The 21,393-nt window shown below is 40.4% G+C and overlaps 1 protein-coding gene across 1 annotated transcript in view; it reads left to right on the top strand.

Annotated features, from left to right (window-relative positions):
• LOC117507809 (membrane-associated guanylate kinase, WW and PDZ domain-containing protein 1-like) overlaps window positions 1–21,393 on the top strand; it is a 467,280-nt gene that overhangs the window by 374,920 nt on the left and 70,967 nt on the right. Inside the window, exons 13-14 of the mRNA XM_034167605.1 lie at window positions 8,105–8,136; window positions 15,541–15,543. Coding sequence (XP_034023496.1) covers window positions 8,105–8,136; window positions 15,541–15,543 — 35 coding nt within the window. The remainder of the gene's footprint in view (window positions 1–8,104; window positions 8,137–15,540; window positions 15,544–21,393) is intronic.

The raw sequence follows: 21,393 nt of genomic DNA, 5'->3' as shown, positions 1-21,393 counted from the left end.
TAAATATCAATGTTAAATGGATAAAAAAAAAAGTTTAATATTTGTAGCTGACAACCTTAGTTCTTGTGGCAGAGTAGCATTAACAGGGCCAGGTGTGTTAGCATGAGATCAGCTATGTTTGCTAGCTCATAAAACTCATCTTTCCATTTGAAGGGAAATCATATAATTTGGCAAAATACTTTTTATCTATAAATCAGAATTAGTACATTTTGCCTCTTATTTGACATAATATTAATGTACGTACCAAAGATGTAGCTGAAATTTGCTGATAATGAATGAAATCTGACAAGTCCCAAAACACCAAAGTTTTTGGGTGTCTTCTTGTCAGGGGTCCAGAGACTGTATACTTTATGGTGGGGATAATGCAACAATGGAAAATGTGAGATGTATGCAATAAAAAATGTCCTAGAAGTAACAAACCATTTGATTGGATGAAGTAATTGATGGCAAAATATACATTTTCCTTTTTTTTAAATTGACATCAAAGTTGAAAGTGGGTTTAAAGAGTGCATGGGCTTAATGGGTACACTGACCCTAAGTCCATTTGTCATTTGGTTTTGATCCACACTGCTCACCATATCTGACAAAGACTGCGTGTGGAGCAGCTGCCATTGCTGAGAGCTATGCTGTGTGATGAAAGAGGGGGAAAACACCTGTTTTTGGACTTTAGGCAAAACATACTACTAAACAAGAAGTACCGAGTGACAAATTCTGGCTACATCTGAACACAGGTTTTACTTAAAAATCTAAAAAAAAAAAAAGCAACAACAAAACAGACAACAGAGCAAAGAAAATCTTCCACCCTGTGTAATGGGCTTTTCACACCTTGAACTGTTAGCCAGTGTATGCCAACTTATGAAAAATTTGTCGAATACGTGGCTGTGTCAACTAAGTTATATAACTGTCACACCATGATGATTTAGCCAGTGTATGCTGACAGCCCCATTTCCACCAAACCGTCCAGGTCAGTACCACACTGTATGGTACGGGTCAGAACAGTTAAGTATGGCTTGGCTTGCATGTCCACCACCAGCAGAACCCTTTTGTCTGGTAGGCGGAGCATGTGGATGTTGACATCCCTTAACATGGAGGCCAAACAGAGTAATTTAACATTTTTTTATTTAATTAATTCTTTTTTTTTTTGTCTTGTGGATCATGGGATTTATTTTCATCACGTGCAGAATGCTGAAGAATTGTCTGATGCCTGTGGTAAACGCTGACATGAATGAATGAGGTGCTGTGACTCTTAAAATAAGCTAATTGTCTTGTTGTGGCACAAAGTGCCAGCATCCTTTGGTTCAGGCTGAGAAATGCACCGGGTGCAGTAGGGATGGGCGATATGGCCAAAAATCCATATCACGATACACACTCTTGCGATAACGATATTATCACGATACATAAATTATATAATAAATCATTTCAGAACAGGTTACATAGACCCTGAGGAAAGCCAAATGGCTAAATATATTGAAAGAAAGATAGAACATAGTATGTAGGCATACAACATTTATTATGCCCCCACTGTAATAATACAGAAAGCTGTAGACATAATGTTGATATAAATAAAAACAAAAACAAAAGAGGTGTCTTTTTAAAGAACAGACACTGTACTGAAAATCCTTTCAACATAGTTAAATTTTGTTACCTGAACTGGTACTGTGAAGTAGGTTAATACTTCCAGCATTAGGCATAGCCTTTTTAAATGTATCAGTGTAGTGCACATATACTTCAAATGAAACCATTAAAGTGCAAAATGAAAACTTTTTTTTTAAACAAATAAAATACTTCCGGTATTAGGAATAGCCTTTTTAAATGGATCAGTGTAGTGCACATATACTTCAAATGAAACCATTAAAGTGCAAAATGAAAACACAATTGGAATACTTACAGTATAAGGCACATATGTAAACTAAACAGCATTTTTTCAAGTATAAAGGTTTCTTTGCAGTAGTGCCATACCATAAACAGCAAAAAGTGCAAACAGTATAGAAGGCATAAAGTGGCAAAGAACAGAAAATTTGGTGTCTTCTCTGTAAAAAAAAAAAAAACATACTGAAATCCTTAAGACCATATGCATAATATAAGTTTCACACCACCTTTAAAACTTTTGATCTCAGCTGTTGTATAGTAAGATACAACATAACACAACATAAATGGTAAAGCCGGGAGACTTGTTTACATCATTTGACATTTGTTACGCTCTAAAGATTATTCGCCAGAAATACAAGCTTGTCTACAGTCTCTGGCTTCAACAGAGATCGGTGGCATGTAACTATATTGCCCCCTGTGCTAAATGCCCTTTCAGAAGGGGCACTTGTGGCTGGGATACAGAGATATTTCTGTGCCAGTCTTGCCACCCTGGGAAAATTAACTTGGTGCAGCCGCCACCAGCCCAGGGGGTCAGTCTCTCCATCAACCGGCATGGTCCTCAGGTAACTTTTTAGCTCCCCTTCGATGGCCTCTCTGTCAGCGAGAGCACCTGTGCCATCAGAGGCCTTTTTGAAAAAACTTCCCAGGCTCCGTTTGACTTTCTTCGATTCTGTCTCAACAGCAACTTCAGCAGCTTCAACAACCAGCAGCTGCAGCTTCTATGCTTGTGTGTGGCTCTGTGACCATTACAGCTTTCACCGCCAACAGTGACTGAATTTCTGCTACTGCTCTGGTCTTGATGAACATCTTGCGGTCATCAGCTATATATGTATCTTTAAACCGTGGGTCAACCAGTGAGGCCATATCAAGCAGGTCAACAGTTTCTGGGTCTGAGTACTTCTCATTTAAGTACTCTAGGATGATCCTTTTCATGTCCTTGGTCAGCTCTGCATCATCATCAGCTGCAGTAAGAACAGTGTTATTGAAAAGGTGGAGAACGGGTTTAATGTATGACACGCTGACATACTGTTCCCCAGACAGCGCGTCTGTGAACTCAAGCAGTGGGCCAAGGGTCTTGCTCATGCATTCCAGGACATCTGTATCTTGCCACGTGGGTACCAGGTGTCTAGTTTTCTTGTCTGCTTTCAGTACCTGTGATTGGGCCTTCTCTTGCTCAAGCACCCTCTGGATCATCATCTGTCATGACCCCCACCTTGTGGGCGTTTCTGTGATGAGACGCTGTAAGGGAAGATTGTGCTCAACCTGGGCTTTCTTCAGTGCTTTGGGAAAAGGAACTTACAATCTTCTTGCATAAGGCAACAGCACAGTCGATTCGGGGTCCTTCACACTTTTTTCTGTTAAGATATTATTTGTTAATTAAATCTCACTCTCCATCTCTCTCATGCATGCACACACGCACATGCGCGTGCACACACACCCGCATACCTACACACACAACACACACACACACACACACACACACACACACACACACCACACCACTCTTAACACAAATATAAAGCATTTGCTATATACTATATCTCTAAACACAAATGCAACATTACTATGCCGTATTACATGCACATTTGACTCTTTTACGACAACAAACGCTTGACAGCTGCAACTGTTTATTGCTAACATTAACATTGAAAATGCCATAGACATGCTAACATGTTAGCATCGGTCCCATTTTTAAGTTATAAAATACATCTATTAACTGTTTCAGAAGACCATAACAGGTCACTTTAACATAAAAAGGTAAATAATACTCACAGCCATATGCTCTTTAGGGTTTTAGTGGGGGAAAACGAAAGAAAAAAATTAATCAACGAAGCAATGATCGAAGCACTGGTTCGACCTGTGAATCACTGCTTCGATTGGTTCAAGGTTCAAAGCAAAGCCGCGCTGCAGAAAAGTTGATTACAGACCCGCTGCAGGGTCTGTAATCAATGTAGAGAAATTATAATTTTCCTGACAAACACCCCCAAAAACAACGGACACTCTGAAGGACCGATAAGGGAATCATTAAGTAAAAGGTTATTGATGTTGGTGGATCGAATCATTTCTTAACGATACCCGAAAGGAACCGGTTCTCGATACCCATCCCTACTACAGCAGGATGTTAAAATATTATAACATTATGCACTAAATACTTAACCTACCGATGGCGAGGTGCAGCCTATGTCCAAAGCACTGCAGCCTGGTCCAGTCATTCATAGACGCTGCTTTGACCACGTTCGCTCCATTATCAGTGATGATGCACACTTGGCTTTCTTCCTTAAAACCCTCGAGCGCGTCTTTGAGTCCTTGTGCTATCTCCTCGGCCGTATGTTCAGTAGGGAAGTACAACGTCTGCAAACACCGGCTCCCAAGATTCCAATTGTCCGTTATATAGTGAATGGTCAGGCTGAGGAAATGGTCCATGGTTCGGCTTGACCAAAGGTCCGCTGTAGTGGCAAAGTACTTCAAACCACAAAGCTCTCTTTCAACCTTTTCGCGAAGCTCGGAATATAATCTTGGCATCTCTGTTTCTGTAAAGTATTTGCGGCTTGGCAGCTCGTATCGTGGCTCAATAGCTCCGATCATGGTTTTAAAGCCGCGTCTCTCTACGGTTTGAAAGGGTACCATGTCCTTACACAAGTAAACAGTTATAGCCCTCGTAATGTCGTTCCATCGTGGGCTTTTCTGATTGTAAGGAGTACCTTTTGAAAATGATTGTTCAGTGGAGGACTGGTTCAGTCTCTGTTGTTTCTGTCCCATGTTCTTGTGACTGTAGCTTGGGGCCGCCTGCATTCGCTGGCACTCTTGGTATTCAGTGGCGTGTTTTGCTTTGAGGTGGTAGAACAGATTAGTTGTATTGCCGGTCTTAGCTAAAACTGTTGCCCCACACATTCTGCAGAGTATTGTTTTCTGCTCTTCGTCGGACGGTTTAAATCCAAGCCAATTCCAAATAATGGAAGTTGCACTGGTCTTTTTCACGAGTTCTTGTCACTCTGTTTCGCCTTCCGCCATGTTGTTTGATGCATGCAGCAGCGGGTCACGGGTAGTTGACGTCATCAACATGCGTTACCGCGATAGAGCATGTAATTAAAATCTCTATCATAGACCATTTTTATATCGTTTATATCGTTTATATCGCGCATTACTAGGGTGCAGTCAAAACACAGAGGGACTTCTTTTATAAAACGCTATGTTTCTTCAGTGACAACAAGGAACTAAAGTATTTTCAGATGTCGTTTTCCAGAATCAGGACACTTTATGTGGATAAGTTTTCATCAGACTGTGATGAGGAATTAGACTGAGACAACATAACAGGTGTGTTATATGTTGTTATGTGTTTACTCAGTGTGAATGGTTTTAATATTTGAAACATTCTGAACTCTTCGCATGAGAACTGCAGCTTTCAGTTGTTGAGCAAATCAGTGGACAGCATCAACCTTATGAGTAACTTACAAGTAACGTGTGTCAACAATTGCATAACTTACCTACAACTTATGGCCCACGTATTCAGGACGTATGAGACCTACGCTGGCATACATTGAAAATATTCTGCATACCCAAAATGTTTCGACACACTCGCCATACTACGATGTACTTCAACATGCTCTTAACTTATACAAACTTACCCATAACTTATTAGAAGCACGTCAGCGTATTTGGCATATTTTCATACGTCAGCATACGCTGGCTAAATCGTCACGGTATGACAGGACCTTAAGCACATTGAAGACTCAGCTGACTACTCCAGTGAAAGCAGACTGTATTCTGTTTCATAAAGGGCTTAAAAGAGTATGATGGTTGTCATTTATAGTTGATCACCTACAATTGTCTCCATCACTATTTTCATATTACTATGTATTGTGCAGCGCATCCTGTTGGAGTGCACTGTGCACAGCACATCCCAAACTAGTGTAATCAAAAGGAAACACATGAACAAGATGAGAACAGATGTCGCATGCCATGTTTTCTGCAGTTTTAAGAGGATCAGTAAATCAGCAGTGCAACAAATTTTTTGCCATTATCACAATGCGTGTTCCTGTTTCAATTATTCAAACACAAGCACAAAGTGTATTATTGCAGCACAGCGTGTGCACATGCTGTGAAACATGAGGTGCACATAAATGTTTTACCTTTTACCTTACTGAAGTGGTAATAGTCTAAAGTGGTCAGTCATGTACATGAGCCCACACATACACAGGCAGTGGAAGCAGGGGACTGCCTGGGTTTTTAGAATTTTGAATCGGTGAGTGAGAGCCACACGGGTGCAAATATGGCTGCGCTGTTCCGTGGGCCTATACCTATATAGGCCCACAGAAAGTAAATTCATTATGGGTGATTAGTAAAACTTTGCTTTGAAAAGTAACAAGTAGTCATAAAGTGGTGAAACAAAAGAAAAAAGATGGATCAATAGTTATTTTATAACTGAATCCTAGCCCTCTGATTGTAATTGAATTATGAGGTACCTTGAGATTCCCATCCTAATCGACACCCATCCAGATTCTCTGACCTTTCAGGTTGTTACAAACCAAAATAGCAGGTGTGAAAGCCGCCTCGTATCATGGTCTGGGCCAATGATCTAAACTAAAAGAGGTGGTCTCAGTCTGGATCAAACTGAGCCATGATCTGGCTTGTTTGCAGTGTAAAAGTTGAGGTAGGTTAAAGTCACCCATGAAACGGTTAGAAGGAGTATTGAGTCGTGGGAGCACATGGAGAGGAGACGACGTTTAGATGCTGCTGGTAAAAATACAATAATAATAATTATAAATATTAGAGCAAATTTCAAATTGCAAAGAAGCCAACAACAGAGACAGTACATAAACAAATCAGTCAGTGTCAAATATAGGGACATGCAACTAACATAGATCTTTACAAAAGGACGCAAGTACGTCATGGGACATTATTTACTCCAAACGCAAAATTGCAAAAAATTGAAACCAAAGTAACTCGGCAAAATATATAAAAATAGGAACCTTGGTGCAGATCTTATTCCAGACTTGCAGGTGTGACAACACCCTAAAGTTCTCCAAGGTATGGACAAAGTTTCAAACCCTCATCTTCCACAATGTACATCCATGAATGTGATAATGGGTCTTGAATATCCACCATGGGTTTCCTGTTCCCTGTTTCTATAATCTCGCTGTGCTGTTTCAGGTAGTGCTGAGGGAGTGGAGGAGGAGTAGACAGGACAGTGATGTACTTAAGAGGCTAATTTTCCGGTCAGGTATAGCTTAGTATCTAGTCATCCTCCAGCTTGTGTGTTTCTGTGTGATAAAAATGAAATTTCTGTAGTGATATTTCCACCCACTGTTCCGTCACGCAGCAAACTGTCTGTCATACCTTAAGCGCACTTCAATTGATGTCAGCATGCGGGCAAGAAGCCGTCTGCCGATACCGTGTTTGCAGCTGCATGGATGTTTACCAGCATGTCAGAGTGGGAGGGTTAGTAAGATAGAGGGGAGAGCGAAAGCGGAAGGGAGGGTGGGTGGGTGATGATGCTGAGGGAAGAAAAGGGAGGGAGGATTGTGTGCAGTGAGGTGTGAGAGAGAAAGAAGGGGGGAAAAAAAGGAAAAGGCAGCAGGAAAGGGAGCGACGGGGAGGACGCCAACCTGCCTCTAGATGCTGGAGCCTTCGACAACGGAGCACAGTGCTCAGCGGACACAGGAAGATGGTCTCAGTAAGAGGGGAACTGACGGTTGCCTATAATTTAATGTTCAGTATCTTGGACTCCTTCTCCATGGGTAATGCTACGGCTAGGAACTCCAAAGCACAGCTTGCTTTTTTCTCCTTGTTGCTCCTCCTGCCTTTTCCCCCTCTCTGTCTTTATTTGGTTGCTTAGTTTCTCTCCAGGATTCTGTCTTTTTACTCTTAACTCTTACTGTCACACATGCGCGCATGCACATCGGTCATATAGCCAGGGTCTAGCAGCGAGCGCTGGGTAGCCCTCAGGGCTGGTTTCGCTCTTGCGCTGCACCAATCAAGCCAAGCGATGGTCATGGCAGTGATGCAGATAGATCGCGCCACTCACCCCTTTCTCCTCAAATGCCAGCCACGGATGGGCGAGCAAAGGAAAACAAGCAGGGAAAAGAGGAGCGCTAGACGAGTGCTGCTCTGACATTGTTTGGAGTCCGTGCCATCGCTTGCTCCTGCACTTCTTTGATGCTTTTTTTTGCCTTGGACGTGGAACCTACACTAGTGTTAGTAACCTTTTTTCCTTTTCTTTTCTGTCGGATCACAGGAGTAGCACCTGCAAAGAAGAGCCCAAAGCTGGTAAGTAGTTATTCCCTTCTGCTTTTGTTTTTCATGCTCCTTCCTCATCCATCTCACCTGTCTGTCTTCCATTTCAATGCATGTGTCTGAGGAATGTTTGGCTGTCCTACCTCGTCTCTGACTCCGCTCTCTAAGATGCAACTTTTGCTGATGTTGAGTCTGTTTGTAGACACAGGGTGATGTGGTGTGTGTGGGGGTGGAGAGTCACAACACCCACGCCCCCCACCTCCACCCTGTCTGCTTTTAGGCTGTGTGCCGGGACGACGGGCTTTGACATGCCATGATGCTGACAATTGTGTCACACTGGGTGCTAAGCTTGCTGTGTGAGAGTTGAATGTGTGAACATCACTGAGCAAGGACCTCGTTCTGTGACGTCTGCTGCATTAATGAACGAACCCTGTTGACTGTCTCATGTGTCAATTTTGTTTTCAGGATGATTATGCGTTGGCGCCACCATATGGAGATTACACTAGGCGGGTATGTGATGTCGCTTAGAGCAGGACAAAGTTTGGTAGCGGTGCTGGGAATGAGGTGAAGGTATAATTTAGTGTTAGACAATAGCGGTGCTGGATCAGGCGGGAACAGTGTTGCCACAGTTACTTTGAAAAAGTAATCCAATTACTGATTACTGATTACTCCTTGAAAAAGTAACTTAGTTACTTTACTGATTACTCAATTGTAAAAGTAACTAAGTTAGATTACTAGTTACTTTTTTAGTTACTTTCCCCAGCTGCCGACAACAACCCACGTCAACATGACAATGATACCTGTTTTGCCAAAACTCACTTTATAGTCACCCTTTCTTGACTTCAATGAAAATAAATACTTGTTTTATAAAAAGTAAAATAAAGACCTCTTTCTTGACCTCATATTTAACTGTTGACAGCACTGTAACAGTAAAACTTGCAATTTCAAACCTACATTGTTTATAAATGTAACTATTAAATTCTAACATTTTTCTAACATTTAAATTCTCTCTAAACATTTTACTTGTCGAAATTATTATTATTTTAAGCAATATTAGTAGTTGTAGTAAAAAACGGCTTCAAAACTGGACCTTTAATCTAGGGCTGTTGTGGGGGGGGGCACATCCCTCCCCCACGCCCCCATCCCATCTGGATTCGCCCCTGCTTTGGCGTTTGAGCACAAAGAATGGATAACATTTATTTATGCAGAAAACAGGACCAGATTTACAGGTAAGAAAGTTTTATTGCGTTTTCACATCATGTGGTCCTCAGAAAGAGAGTTTAGGTGCATTTGAGTGGAAAATAGTGTTAGTTGTTGACGCGTCGCGGAGGAACAGCTGTTTTTAACGAGACGATACGGAGCAGCTCAGCTCAGAATTCTAAATAAAGGAGGAAAAAAGTATAAAAATGTCTTCGTAAAGCTCAGTGCAGGTGTGCTGATCACCGCCCTTTAAGAGGTGAGGACGAGTCGAGCAGCTACAAAAAACCGCGGATGAAAAACTCACAGCTCGCTGAAAGTGGGACGTTCAGTCGAACCCCGACCCCCTGCCCACGGACCAAGTTTAATGCTGCTATCGACCCACAATGAAAATTAATAGTAACGCACAGTGACATGGAGAAGTAACTTTAATCTGATTACTGACTTGGAAAGATTAACGCGTTAGATTACTCGTTACTAAAAGAAGTGGTCAGATTAGAGTAACGCGTTACTAAGTAACGCGTTACCGGCATCACTGGGCGGGAATGCTAATGGAAGGATGCATGTTGCAAAATACTGGCTGATTGTGGTCAGCTGCTGTTATGAGGCTTGGGTAATGGCTACAAATGATGTGACACAGTGGACCTACATCTGTGCTGCTGAGGGGCAAACCAGGGCTGAGATTGAATCTGTCTGGGGAAATGGCGAGAATGTGTCTTTATCCCTCGAAGCTCCCCCACCTTCTCATCGTCTGTCTCTCTAATAACATATCAGAGAAGGAAAACCAAATGTATTAGACCAGTCCCAGAGCAAGAGGGGGAGCACAACACCTGCAGAAGGTCACATCTTATTGAACTATCAAGTACACAAGATTTGTTCTCATTTGAATGGGGAACAGGTTTTGTGCTGTGTGAGTATGTGTGATTGCAAGAGAAATAAGGGAAAATGCTGCCTCACTGGCTAATGCAGATACCATTTTGTTTGATGGAAAGAAAGTGGCCAAAAGTCATTTTACTGTCATGAAGACAGACGTCAGCACCACACAGCATAACAGTCAGGCTCATAAGTGTTTAGACAGTGATGGCATTTTTGTAATTTTGCCTTAGTACAACACCACAATGGAATTGAAACAAAACGGTCAAGATGTTTGTTGTGTAAACTAAATATTGCATGACCCATATAGCAATTATGGCTATTTTTATACACCGCCCCTGTTTTTTCAGAGGCCAAAAGTAAGTGGACGAACCAAATATAAAGACTGTTGTTGATACAAATCATCAGTTTTGAGGCAAGTCGGGGTGGATACATGAACATTTGCAACTCACTGATTATGTCTGTCTGTGGGACTTCATTTACATCAGTCATGATGAGCAAACCGTATGGTGCTATGGTATATCTGTCAGGAGTAGAGGAATAATGTCCTATATAGGCCCTCAAGCTCAGTCCCGCTTCATGATTGAGTGGAATATGGAAGGATTTTCTACAAAAAAACCCCATAAAATTTCAGCAATATTTTGCTGGAAGTTGGTCTCGAGCTTAGACGATCTGTTCTCTTATGAAAATCTTTCTCTGTTCCAATCCACCATGAAGCTGTTACTGATGATGTAAGACAGAAATTGCTCTTTGGTCAGTTTCTCCCATCACAGCCACCGAAGCCCATAACGTCTGTGTTGACATGGTGGCTTCCCTCACTAAGCACTTTATTGCACAGTCACTCAGTTTTTTTTAAACTGCCTTCTCCAAATACAGTTGTGGTCAGAGTTTTACATGCACTCATCATGACCATGAATGTCATGTTAACTTGGGTTTTTAATGATGTCTTTGAACTGTTCTTTTGTCAGGCTCGAATCACAATACAGCTTACATTATCAATTACTTTAAGAAACAAAGATTGGGTCCACAAGTTTGAAATTATTTGGGATCTTCTGTAATCCACACATGGTCAAATTATACATGCAGGCTCAAATATACAGTGTCCTCCAAAGGTATTGGAACACTTGGTATTGGAACACATTTTAATTTGTTTATGCCATTTCAAATACAACATACCCATTTATATAGCTTCATGGTGAACTGGTATAGAGGAGGATTTTCTTAAAAAAGAACACCTGAAAGTTCAGCTACAATTTGCCAGAAAGTACATCTGAGATGCAAGCCTAGATTTGATGTTTTGGTGAAAGAAAATCCTCCTCTATACCACTTCATCCTGAAGCTGTATAACTGGTGATACAAAATGCAAAACATGCACCATGCACCATTTTCCAATCACAGCCATAGAAGCCTATAATTTCTAGGTTGTCTGGGTGTCTTGGTGGCTTTCCTCACTCTTCTCCTTCTTGCACAGTCATTCCGTTTTGAGAACTGTCTACTCCACACAGATTTACCATAGAGTGCCACACTGTTTGTATTTCTTCGCAACTGATGTAAATAAAGTCCAACACATTTTCAGTGACTTGGAAATGTTCATGTATCCATCCCCTGACTTGTCTGAAGAAAACTGGCAATAAAACTGATTATTTACAAGTATTATACCAATGCGATCCATTACTTATGCAACCCATCATCTTGGCTTTTATATTTTGTATTAATTTATATCAAGTTGTAGAGATTGCTTTCAGTTTGAGTTTAGAAATTGTAATTTTTTTCTATTTTATATTGAAATGACATAGACAAATTAAAATGTGTGAAATACCAAGCATTACAATGCTTTTTAGAGGGCACTGTACGAGGTCTGTTATAAAACTATCCGACCTTTTTATTTTTTTTAAAAACCTGTATGGATTTGAATCATGTGCACTTGCATCAGCCAAGCTTGAACCTTTGTGCGCATGCGTGAGTTTTTTCACACCTGTCGGTTGCGTCATTCGCCTGTGGGCAGGCTTTGAGTGAGCACTTGTCCACCCCCCTCGTCGGATTTTCATTGTCAGGGTAATGGCTGAGTGATTGGAGCAGCGCTGAATCAAATTTTTCCAGAAACTGTGAGAGACAGCCAGGTGGAAACCATTCGGAAGATTCAGACGGCTTTCGGTGAGGATACTCTGGGCGTCACACAGATTAAGGACCATTACAACCGGATTAAAGATGGCCCACAGCGGCGGAGGGCACGCCGCGCTCCGAGCGGTCATCGACAGGCTGAAACGACCAGATCGTTTCCAAAGTGAAGGCTGTGTTGATCCGGGACGTTGTCTGACTACCAGAGAAATTGCAGAAGAGGTGTACATCAGCACTTTTGCCGGCACATTCTACTGTTACAGGAGATTTTGTAATGAAAGATGTGCGGAGGAATTCGCGCTTCGGGAAGGAGCTGCAGTGGCGCACAACAAAAAGCACGTCCGTGTTGGAAGTCTCACAGGACAAGTTGTGACATGCCCAGCTGTTACACAATTTCTTGGATACTCACTCGACTGAAAAGCCACCGAAAGCCGTCTGAATCTTCCGAATGGCTTCCAACACGGACCTGCTTTTTGTTGTGCACCATTGCGGCTCTGTTCCGACGCGCGAATTCCGCCGCACTTATTTCATTACAAAATCTCCTGTAACAGTGGAATGTACCGCAAAAGTGCTGATGTACACCTCTTCTGCAATTTCTCTGGTAGTCAGACGACGTCCCGGATCAACACAGCCTTCGCTTTGGAAATGATCTGGTCGTTTCAGACTGTCGATGGCCGCTCGGAGCGCGGCGCGCCCTCCGCCGCTGTGGGCCGTCTTTAATCCGGTTGTAATGGTCCTTAATCTGTGTGACGCCCAGAGTATCCTTACCGAAAGCCATCTGAATCTTCCGAATGGTTTCCGCCTGACTGTCTCTCACAGTTTCTGGAAAAATTTGATTCAGCGCTGCTCCAGTCGCTCTGCCATTTCCCTGACAATGAAAATCCGACGAGGGGGGTCGACCAGTGCTCACTCAAAGCCTGCCCACAGGCGAATGACGCAACCGACAGGTGTGAAAAAACTAACGCATGCGCACGAAGGTTCAAGCTTGGCTGATGCAAGTGCACATGATTCAAATCCATATAGTTTTTAAAAAAAATAAAAAGGTCGGATAGTTTTATAACAGACCTCATATACATACATTCCTACTAATATTTGGTTTACATACGTCAAGCAAAAGCTTTTGGTAGCCATCATCAAGCTTCTGGCATAATTCTAGCTGGATATTTGACCACTTGTCTTGGCAGAATTGGTAGAGCTCATTTAAATTGGCTGGTTTCCTGGCGTGGACCTGACTTTTAAGTGTAGTCCACAAATTATAGATAGGTTTGAAGTTGGTTCTTTGGGAAGGCCAGTCCAGATGCTTAATGTTAGCCTGTGTTACGCAATTGTTGCCCAGTTACTGAGAGGTTCTGAAAATGGAGGGACTGTGTATAAAAATGGCTGTAATTTCTAGCTGGTTCATGCAGTATTCTGTTAAGCCCCCTGAATTAAAGTTGAAAGTCTACATTTCCTGCAAGTCCTGATTGCTTCATTGAAAGTCATTGTGGTCGTGTACACAGGCAAAAAACAAAACAAACTAGAAGAAAACAAAACAAACCTCCGCCAAGGCCATGGGGTCACTGACGCCATAACATCTACACGCCGTGGAATCATTGAACCTAAACAGTCTAACAATGATGTTTGCTCAGTAGTAAAAAAAGTTTCATCTGCTGTGACTGGATAGCATGTATCCTTAGCACTTGGCATCACAGTTTATTGCAACTTGCACCTTTCCCAGAAGCTACTGTCATCTGAGCACTGATATTGATATTGCATGTGCTTATAGACAAAAACAAATAAGAGACAAAATTCAATTTATTATTCAACTGAACTGCAAATATATGAATTTTTTAACATTTATGAAACACTTCTCTAAACAAGGCCATAGGGTCACTGACCCTAAAGAGATTCCCTCCTTGGCACAGTGATCTATTTCTTTGTCTCTTTCTCTAAAATTGTATATAATAATCATTAGATTATTAATATATTAACAGAAATAAATTTAAGAAATATTAAAATTTGAAAACAAATGCACCCCGAACGTGATGACAGCTGCAACTGCTTAATGCTAACTTTTAACATTGAAAATGCCTTTGACATGCTAACGCGTTAGCATCGGGATCCGGATCGTGATCCGGATCACCAGTAAAATTTAATCACTTGTTCCTCTTGTCATTTCCAACCACTCCACAAAATTTCTATAAACAAAAATAAATTAAGAAATATTACAATTTGAAAACAAATCCACCTGAACGTGATGACAGCTGCAACTGCTTAATGGTAACTTTTAACACTGAAAATGCCATAGACATGCTAACGCGTTAGCATCGGGATCCGGATCGTGATCCGGATCACCACTAAAATTGAATCTCTTGTTCCTCTTGTCATTTCCAACCACTCCACAAAATTTCATCAAAATCCGTTCAAAACTTTTTCAGTTATCCTGCAGACAGACAAACAAACAAACGCGACCAAAAACATAACCTCCTTGGCGGAGGTAAAAAGGTTTCCAAATTCTTATGCAACGGACTGTGATTATATGAAAGCCTTGATTTATACTTTTTCATAAAACCAAATTGGATTGTACGGATTACTGTAGAATGGCTTTCATATGGAATTGCTATTCTGACTTACGATTTGCTACAATGTCAGACTTCTTTTACACCTAATATCAATATAAACATGAATTTCATATGTGACTTTTTTACTATAAGTATGTTTGATATTGTTACCATGATTTTCCAAATTTCTACAAGCTATAGCTGTGGTTTTTGAAATGCTGTAACAGTCTTTTCAGTCTTCATAAATTTCATGTAGTTTAATTGTTCTGAGTTAATGCATAATTTGGTTTACAATTAAAAGGAAAATCATTCCAGGTCCTACTTCCATGTCATATTCTGTTATTTCAAGATCATTGACAGGTCAAATAAAAGTTTGAAATAGGATCATCTAAATATCCACTAATTTTGAGATTTGTTCTTCCAGGAGATGCTGAAAATATCATTAGATACAAATTTAATTCTGGGGCCCACAGGGGCCTAGACCCCGACTCCTGGGGGGCTGTACCCCCCAGACCGCAAATTTTCCTCGGATTTCACAATTTTCATTTCACAGCCCTGCATTTAGCTCCAAGGTGTAATTCCTAATAGTCCGATAAGACGAGAGGAAGTATTTTCTTGTTTGTGACTGGAATCTTTAAGTATGCTTAATAGGAATTATTGTACCTTTATGACAGACAGTGCTTTCTTTTCTTGAATGGGCAATTTGCAGCAGGTAACAAGTGGATCATTGCCACAGTGCATTGCATTTTGGCAAAGTGTGCTGACAGCTTGTCAGTACCTCCTGTCAAAAAGCTCCCTTGATTCACTGTTCTTTGAGGATGCACAAATAAGATTGTTTGAACTTGCATAGCCCACACAAACAAACTCAGATTTACTGGCACACACATTCTTACAGTCGGAATTATGTGGACAGTCTTGCACACACCCATGAGAAAAAGATAAACATCGATGATGGGTCTCTGTGCAGACCAAAGTGGAGAATCAATTCACTGTATGGCCAGGAAGCTTCATATTTTTGCCCACTTCGCATTAAAAATTCTGCTGACTGCACGTTCCATTGGCACCATAACGAACAGCATGCAGTCCTGAAAGGCAGAGATGGGAATGGGCTGCCTGCTAGGTGTGTGCTTCACATCCACAAATTTTTGGCTGCTGCAACACTGGGCTTCTGAATCACAGCTTGTTGCACAGGGACGAGGTTATCCTCAATTTCCCCCTCCCCACCCACCAATCTCAAATGTCTGCATGCCTCCATACCACTGGGCTGCTTGTAAATCTCCACCATTGCACCATCTTTTGTTTCCATGACAATGCACTACAGCTAATCTACTATGTTGTGTGAGTTTGGGGAAAGGGGCGGTGGTTAAAGCAACCCTGCTTTATGTATTTACTTTTTTTTCTTTTTTTTACAAGCCATGTGTAGAAGGAGTGTAGGAGTAATAGAAGGAACCACTCCCAGGTTCGTATTTTCTCTTCCCCCCACCCCCTGGAATTTTATTTTATTTGTTATTTAGTCGTTTTTATTTGTGCACCTCTCATTCACACAGGATATGCTGTATTCCATACTGTGTGTGTTTTGCTTTCTGTGCCTGTATACATGTGCACGTACAAACGGGCAGAGAAATTAACCCATACAGGCTGTCACATCCAAGCTGCTGCTGTACACAGCTGATGTGAAGCTTTCACTACTTCACCCTACAGGGGAGAGTAGCTCACTAAACTACGGTTGCTTGGAGACTGTCAGTTCCCCACCGTCGCCGGGCACTCGTCACGGTGACTGATGGACCTGCCTGTTGAAAGCCATCACTCCTAGCTGAGATCTACCAGCATGTACAGATACACCACACACCACACACCAGAGGACAGGCAGCATGCTTTGCTTAGCGATGACTTGCGTTTAGTGACTGCTGTGCCATAACATTTGCTAAGTGTCAACCGGAGCTGTTCTCCTGTACATGCAGTTTTCTAGCTGTTGCTGGATTAGTTTTTACTTTGCATAGTTAGTGAACCAGTACTGAATATTGCTTTCATTGTGGCATCATATTAGATGTAACCGGCAAAGTATTTCCAATATCCCCCCCCACAACTGAAGCAAAACCATTGTGCAAATGCTCAAATATTCTGGATAAATCTTTGGCTACATTGGAACTCCTACTAATCCACTAATACATCATTAATCACAGAACATAAAATTTATGCAAATGTATTGGCTGTCAGATGAATTGTGTTTTGTTAGTCATTTTTGTGGACACAAACTACACGTTTTAGTGAACAGCATGAAATGAGCTGGATCCCACAGAGGTCATTGCACATTATTCGAGAGCTGGAAGCACTGAGGTACGCTTTGTCTCACTACGGCTGTCAGTGTGCAGGCTTGGCAGGATCGCCCACCTGTCCCAGATTGCTCTTTCCTCCTCTCACATGTTATTAGGGGCTGGGGGTTGGTCCCGACATCAACAGTACGTTTTGATGTGGGAGCTTCAAACACACGTTGTTCTCTGTTTGGAGACCGACTCAGACTCATACAGCACCAGGACCTGAACAGTTTTAAAGTTTCTTTTACTGTGAGTGATTTAGGGAGCATACTGTATATAACTCAAAGCAAAATAATTTAACTATAACCAATACCTGGGTTGGCCTGTGCTCATCTGTTGGATATGTTTGGATTTTCGGTTTTGCGTAACGCTGATGAAACATGTTGCGGTGAGAGGCACTGAGAGACGACAGCGCCGATAACTTGCAGTGGATAGATGGGTAATCAAACACCGGCCTGACATGTTGACTGACAGCATACTTAGGCAAGAGAAAGTACCTCAACTCTGACAGCGTGCACCTTCGTGTGTGTGTTTGAGTCTGTAGATTGCCATGTGCTCCCCAATGAACGATTCCTATTGATTTAAAAGGAAGTGAGCTGGTGAGAAGGAAAAGGAAACAGGTTGATTGCACAGTTCAGTTGGAGCTGTCAGTGGCTAACGAACCCAGGAGTCTGACAGATAAAACAGATGAGAGTTTGTGTGCACTACATGTTGTCCTCTGCAGCTACCCTGAAGGATTGACACACAAACATGGTCTATTTCATGAATATTAATTGCAGGGGTAGGAACAGTGGTGCTGGACAGTGGGGATGAGCACTTTTCATGTTCCTTATGTACACACCTGTATTTTACTTTTACACAGGACATTTTTTGAGCCAGTAATGTACTTTTTGCTTAGGGTAAGTGTACCCGTTAAGCCCACCAAAATCTAAGTTTAGCTATTTTCCTATATATTGACATAATTTGTAAGTGACACAGTTTGTTAAAGGGCATGATTTACCTTTTATTTGAATATTTAGTAATTAGTTTATGTACAATTAAAAAAAAAACATAATTAAGAAATTTTAGGGAAAAAGTCAAAAGTCTGGAATGGGCTTAATTGGTACCATGGTACCATTTAAGCCCATGTGTGTTCCAAATAAGCCCATAACATCATTTATTGATAAAATAAACTTCTTTAATGCAATAATTAATGCATAAAAATATAATTATGCAATATATTTTATAAATGACATTGAAAAAAATTTTTTTTAATTCCTTTCGAACAAGATCATAATCTGAACAAATGACATACATGACAAACAGACACAACACAGAACAATGAATCGGTTAATTTAGTTTCATTTCAGGCAATTAATTTAAAAATAAACAGCAATATATTTATTAGATAACAGTGAACATGTCTTTAAAAAAAATTACATTTATATTTTAAAAGTAAAAATTTAAATGTTCATTTTATCTATCTATCTTAACTATCTATCTATCTATCTAGTAAAGCAGATCAGTAATTTAAAGTCACACAGTAAACTGTTACTTTTAAACACGTTTGAACAGACAAATGTCTTTACCTTGTACTAGAGGAAATTCTCTATTGAAATACATGAGGTGGGCTTAAATGGAGCATGCTGGGTTTCAATGGTTCCACCGTGAGGAACACTTAAAAAAGACCATACTTTCTTTTCAAAATGTAAAATATGCTTGCAAAACTATGCTTGGAGCCTAAATATACTTTGCATCAAATGTTACAGCATTTAACTACTGTGTACACATTCAGAAATAGAAAGTTTTTGTTATTGAATATTAGCATGTGCTTGCTGTAGTTTGCATGCATTTTGATGGGATGTACCATTTAAGCCCACCTGTAAAAAAAAAAAAAAAGTTAATTTATGAAATTAATCAGCTCCACAGAACAATTTATGATGCATTTATCTAAATATCAATGTTAAATGGATAAAAAAAAAAGTTTAATATTTGTAGCTGACAACCTTAGTTCTTGTGGCAGAGTAGCATTAACAGGGCCAGGTGTGTTAGCATGAGATCAGCTATGTTTGCTAGCTCATAAAACTCATCTTTCCATTTGAAGGGAAATCATATAATTTGGCAAAATACTTTTTATCTATAAATCAGAATTAGTACATTTTGCCTCTTATTTGACATAATATTAATGTACGTACAAAGATGTAGCTGAAATTTGCTGATAATGAATGAATCTGACAAGTCCCCAAAACACCAAAGTTTTGGGTGTCTTCTTGTCAGGGGTCCAGAGACTGTATACTTTATGGTGGGGATAATGCAACAATGGAACAAATGTGAGATGTATGCAATAAAAAAATGTCCTAGAAGTACAAACCATTTGATTGGATTGAAGTAATTGATGGCAAAAATACATTTTCCTTTTTTTTTAAATTGACATCAAAGTTGAAAGTGGGTTTAAAGAGTGCATGGGCTTAATGGGTACACTGACCCTAAGTCCATTTGTCATTTGTTTTGATCCACACTGCTCACCATATCTGACAAAGACTGCGTGTGGAGCAGCTGCCATTGCTGAGAGCTATGCTGGTGTGATTGAAAGAGGGGGAAAACACCTGTTTTGGACTTTAGGCAAAACATACTACTAACAAGAAGTACCGAGTGACAAATTCTGGCTACATCTTGACACAGGTTTTACTTAAAATCTAAAAAAAAAAAAAGCAACAACAAAACAGACAACAGAGCAAAGAAAATCTTCCACCCTGTGTAATGGGCTTTTCACACCTTGAACTGTTAGCCAGTGTATGCCAACTTATGAAAAATTTGTCGAATACGTGGCTGTGTCAACTAAGTTATATAACTGTCACACCATGATGATTTAGCCAGTGTATGCTGACAGCCCCATTTCCACCAAACCGTCCAGGTCAGTACCACACTGTATGGTACGGGTCAGAACAGTTAAGTATGGCTTGGCTTGCATGTCCACCACCAGCAGAACCCTTTTGTCTGGTAGGCGGAGCATGTGGATGTTGACATCCCTTAACATGGAGGCCAAACAGAGTAATTTAACATTTTTTTATTTAATTAATTCTTTTTTTTTTGTCTTGTGGATCATGGGATTTATTTTCATCACGTGCAGAATGCTGAAGAATTGTCTGATGCCTGTGGTAAACGCTGACATGAATGAATGAGGTGCTGTGACTCTTAAATAAGCTAATTGTCTTGTTGTGGCACAAAGTGCCAGCATCCTTTGGTTCAGGCTGAGAAATGCACCGGGTGCAGTAGGGATGGGCGATATGGCCAAAAATCCATATCACGATACACACTCTTGCGATAACGATATTATCACGATACATAAATTATATAATAAATCATTTCAGAACAGGTTACATAGACCCTGAGGAAAGCCAAATGGCTAAATATATTGAAAGAAAGATAGAACATAGTATGTAGGCATACAACATTTATTATGCCCCCACTGTAATAATACAGAAAGCTGTAGACATAATGTTGATATAAATAAAAACAAAAACAAAAGAGGTGTCTTTTTAAAGAACAGACACTGTACTGAAAATCCTTTCAACATAGTTAAATTTTGTTACCTGAACTGGTACTGTGAAATAGGTTAATACTTCCAGCATTAGGCATAGCCTTTTTAAATGTATCAGTGTAGTGCACATATACTTCAAATGAAACCATTAAAGTGCAAAATGAAAACTTTTTTTTAAACAAATAAAATACTTCCGGTATTAGGAATAGCCTTTTTAAATGGATCAGTGTAGTGCACATATACTTCAAATGAAACCATTAAAGTGCAAAATGAAAACACAATTGGAATACTTACAGTATAAGGCACATATGTAAACTAAACAGCATTTTTTCAAGTATAAAGGTTTCTTTGCAGTAGTGCCATACCATAAACAGCAAAAAGTGCAAACAGTATAGAAGGCATAAAGTGGCAAAGAACAGAAAATTTGGTGTCTTCTCTGTAAAAAAAAAAAAAAAACATACTGAAATCCTTAAGACCATATGCATAATATAAGTTTCACACCACCTTTAAAACTTTTGATCTCAGCTGTTGTATAGTAAGATACAACATAACACAACATAAATGGTAAAGCCGGGAGACTTGTTTACATCATTTGACATTTGTTACGCTCTAAAGATTATTCGCCAGAAATACAAGCTTGTCTACAGTCTCTGGCTTCAACAGAGATCGGTGGCATGTAACTATATTGCCCCCTGTGCTAAATGCCCTTTCAGAAGGGGCACTTGTG

The sequence above is a fragment of the Thalassophryne amazonica genome, chromosome 3 (genome assembly GCF_902500255.1).
Source record: "Thalassophryne amazonica chromosome 3, fThaAma1.1, whole genome shotgun sequence".
Taxonomy (NCBI): Eukaryota; Metazoa; Chordata; class Actinopteri; order Batrachoidiformes; family Batrachoididae; genus Thalassophryne; species Thalassophryne amazonica.
This window is presented reverse-complemented; position numbering and strand designations above follow the sequence as displayed.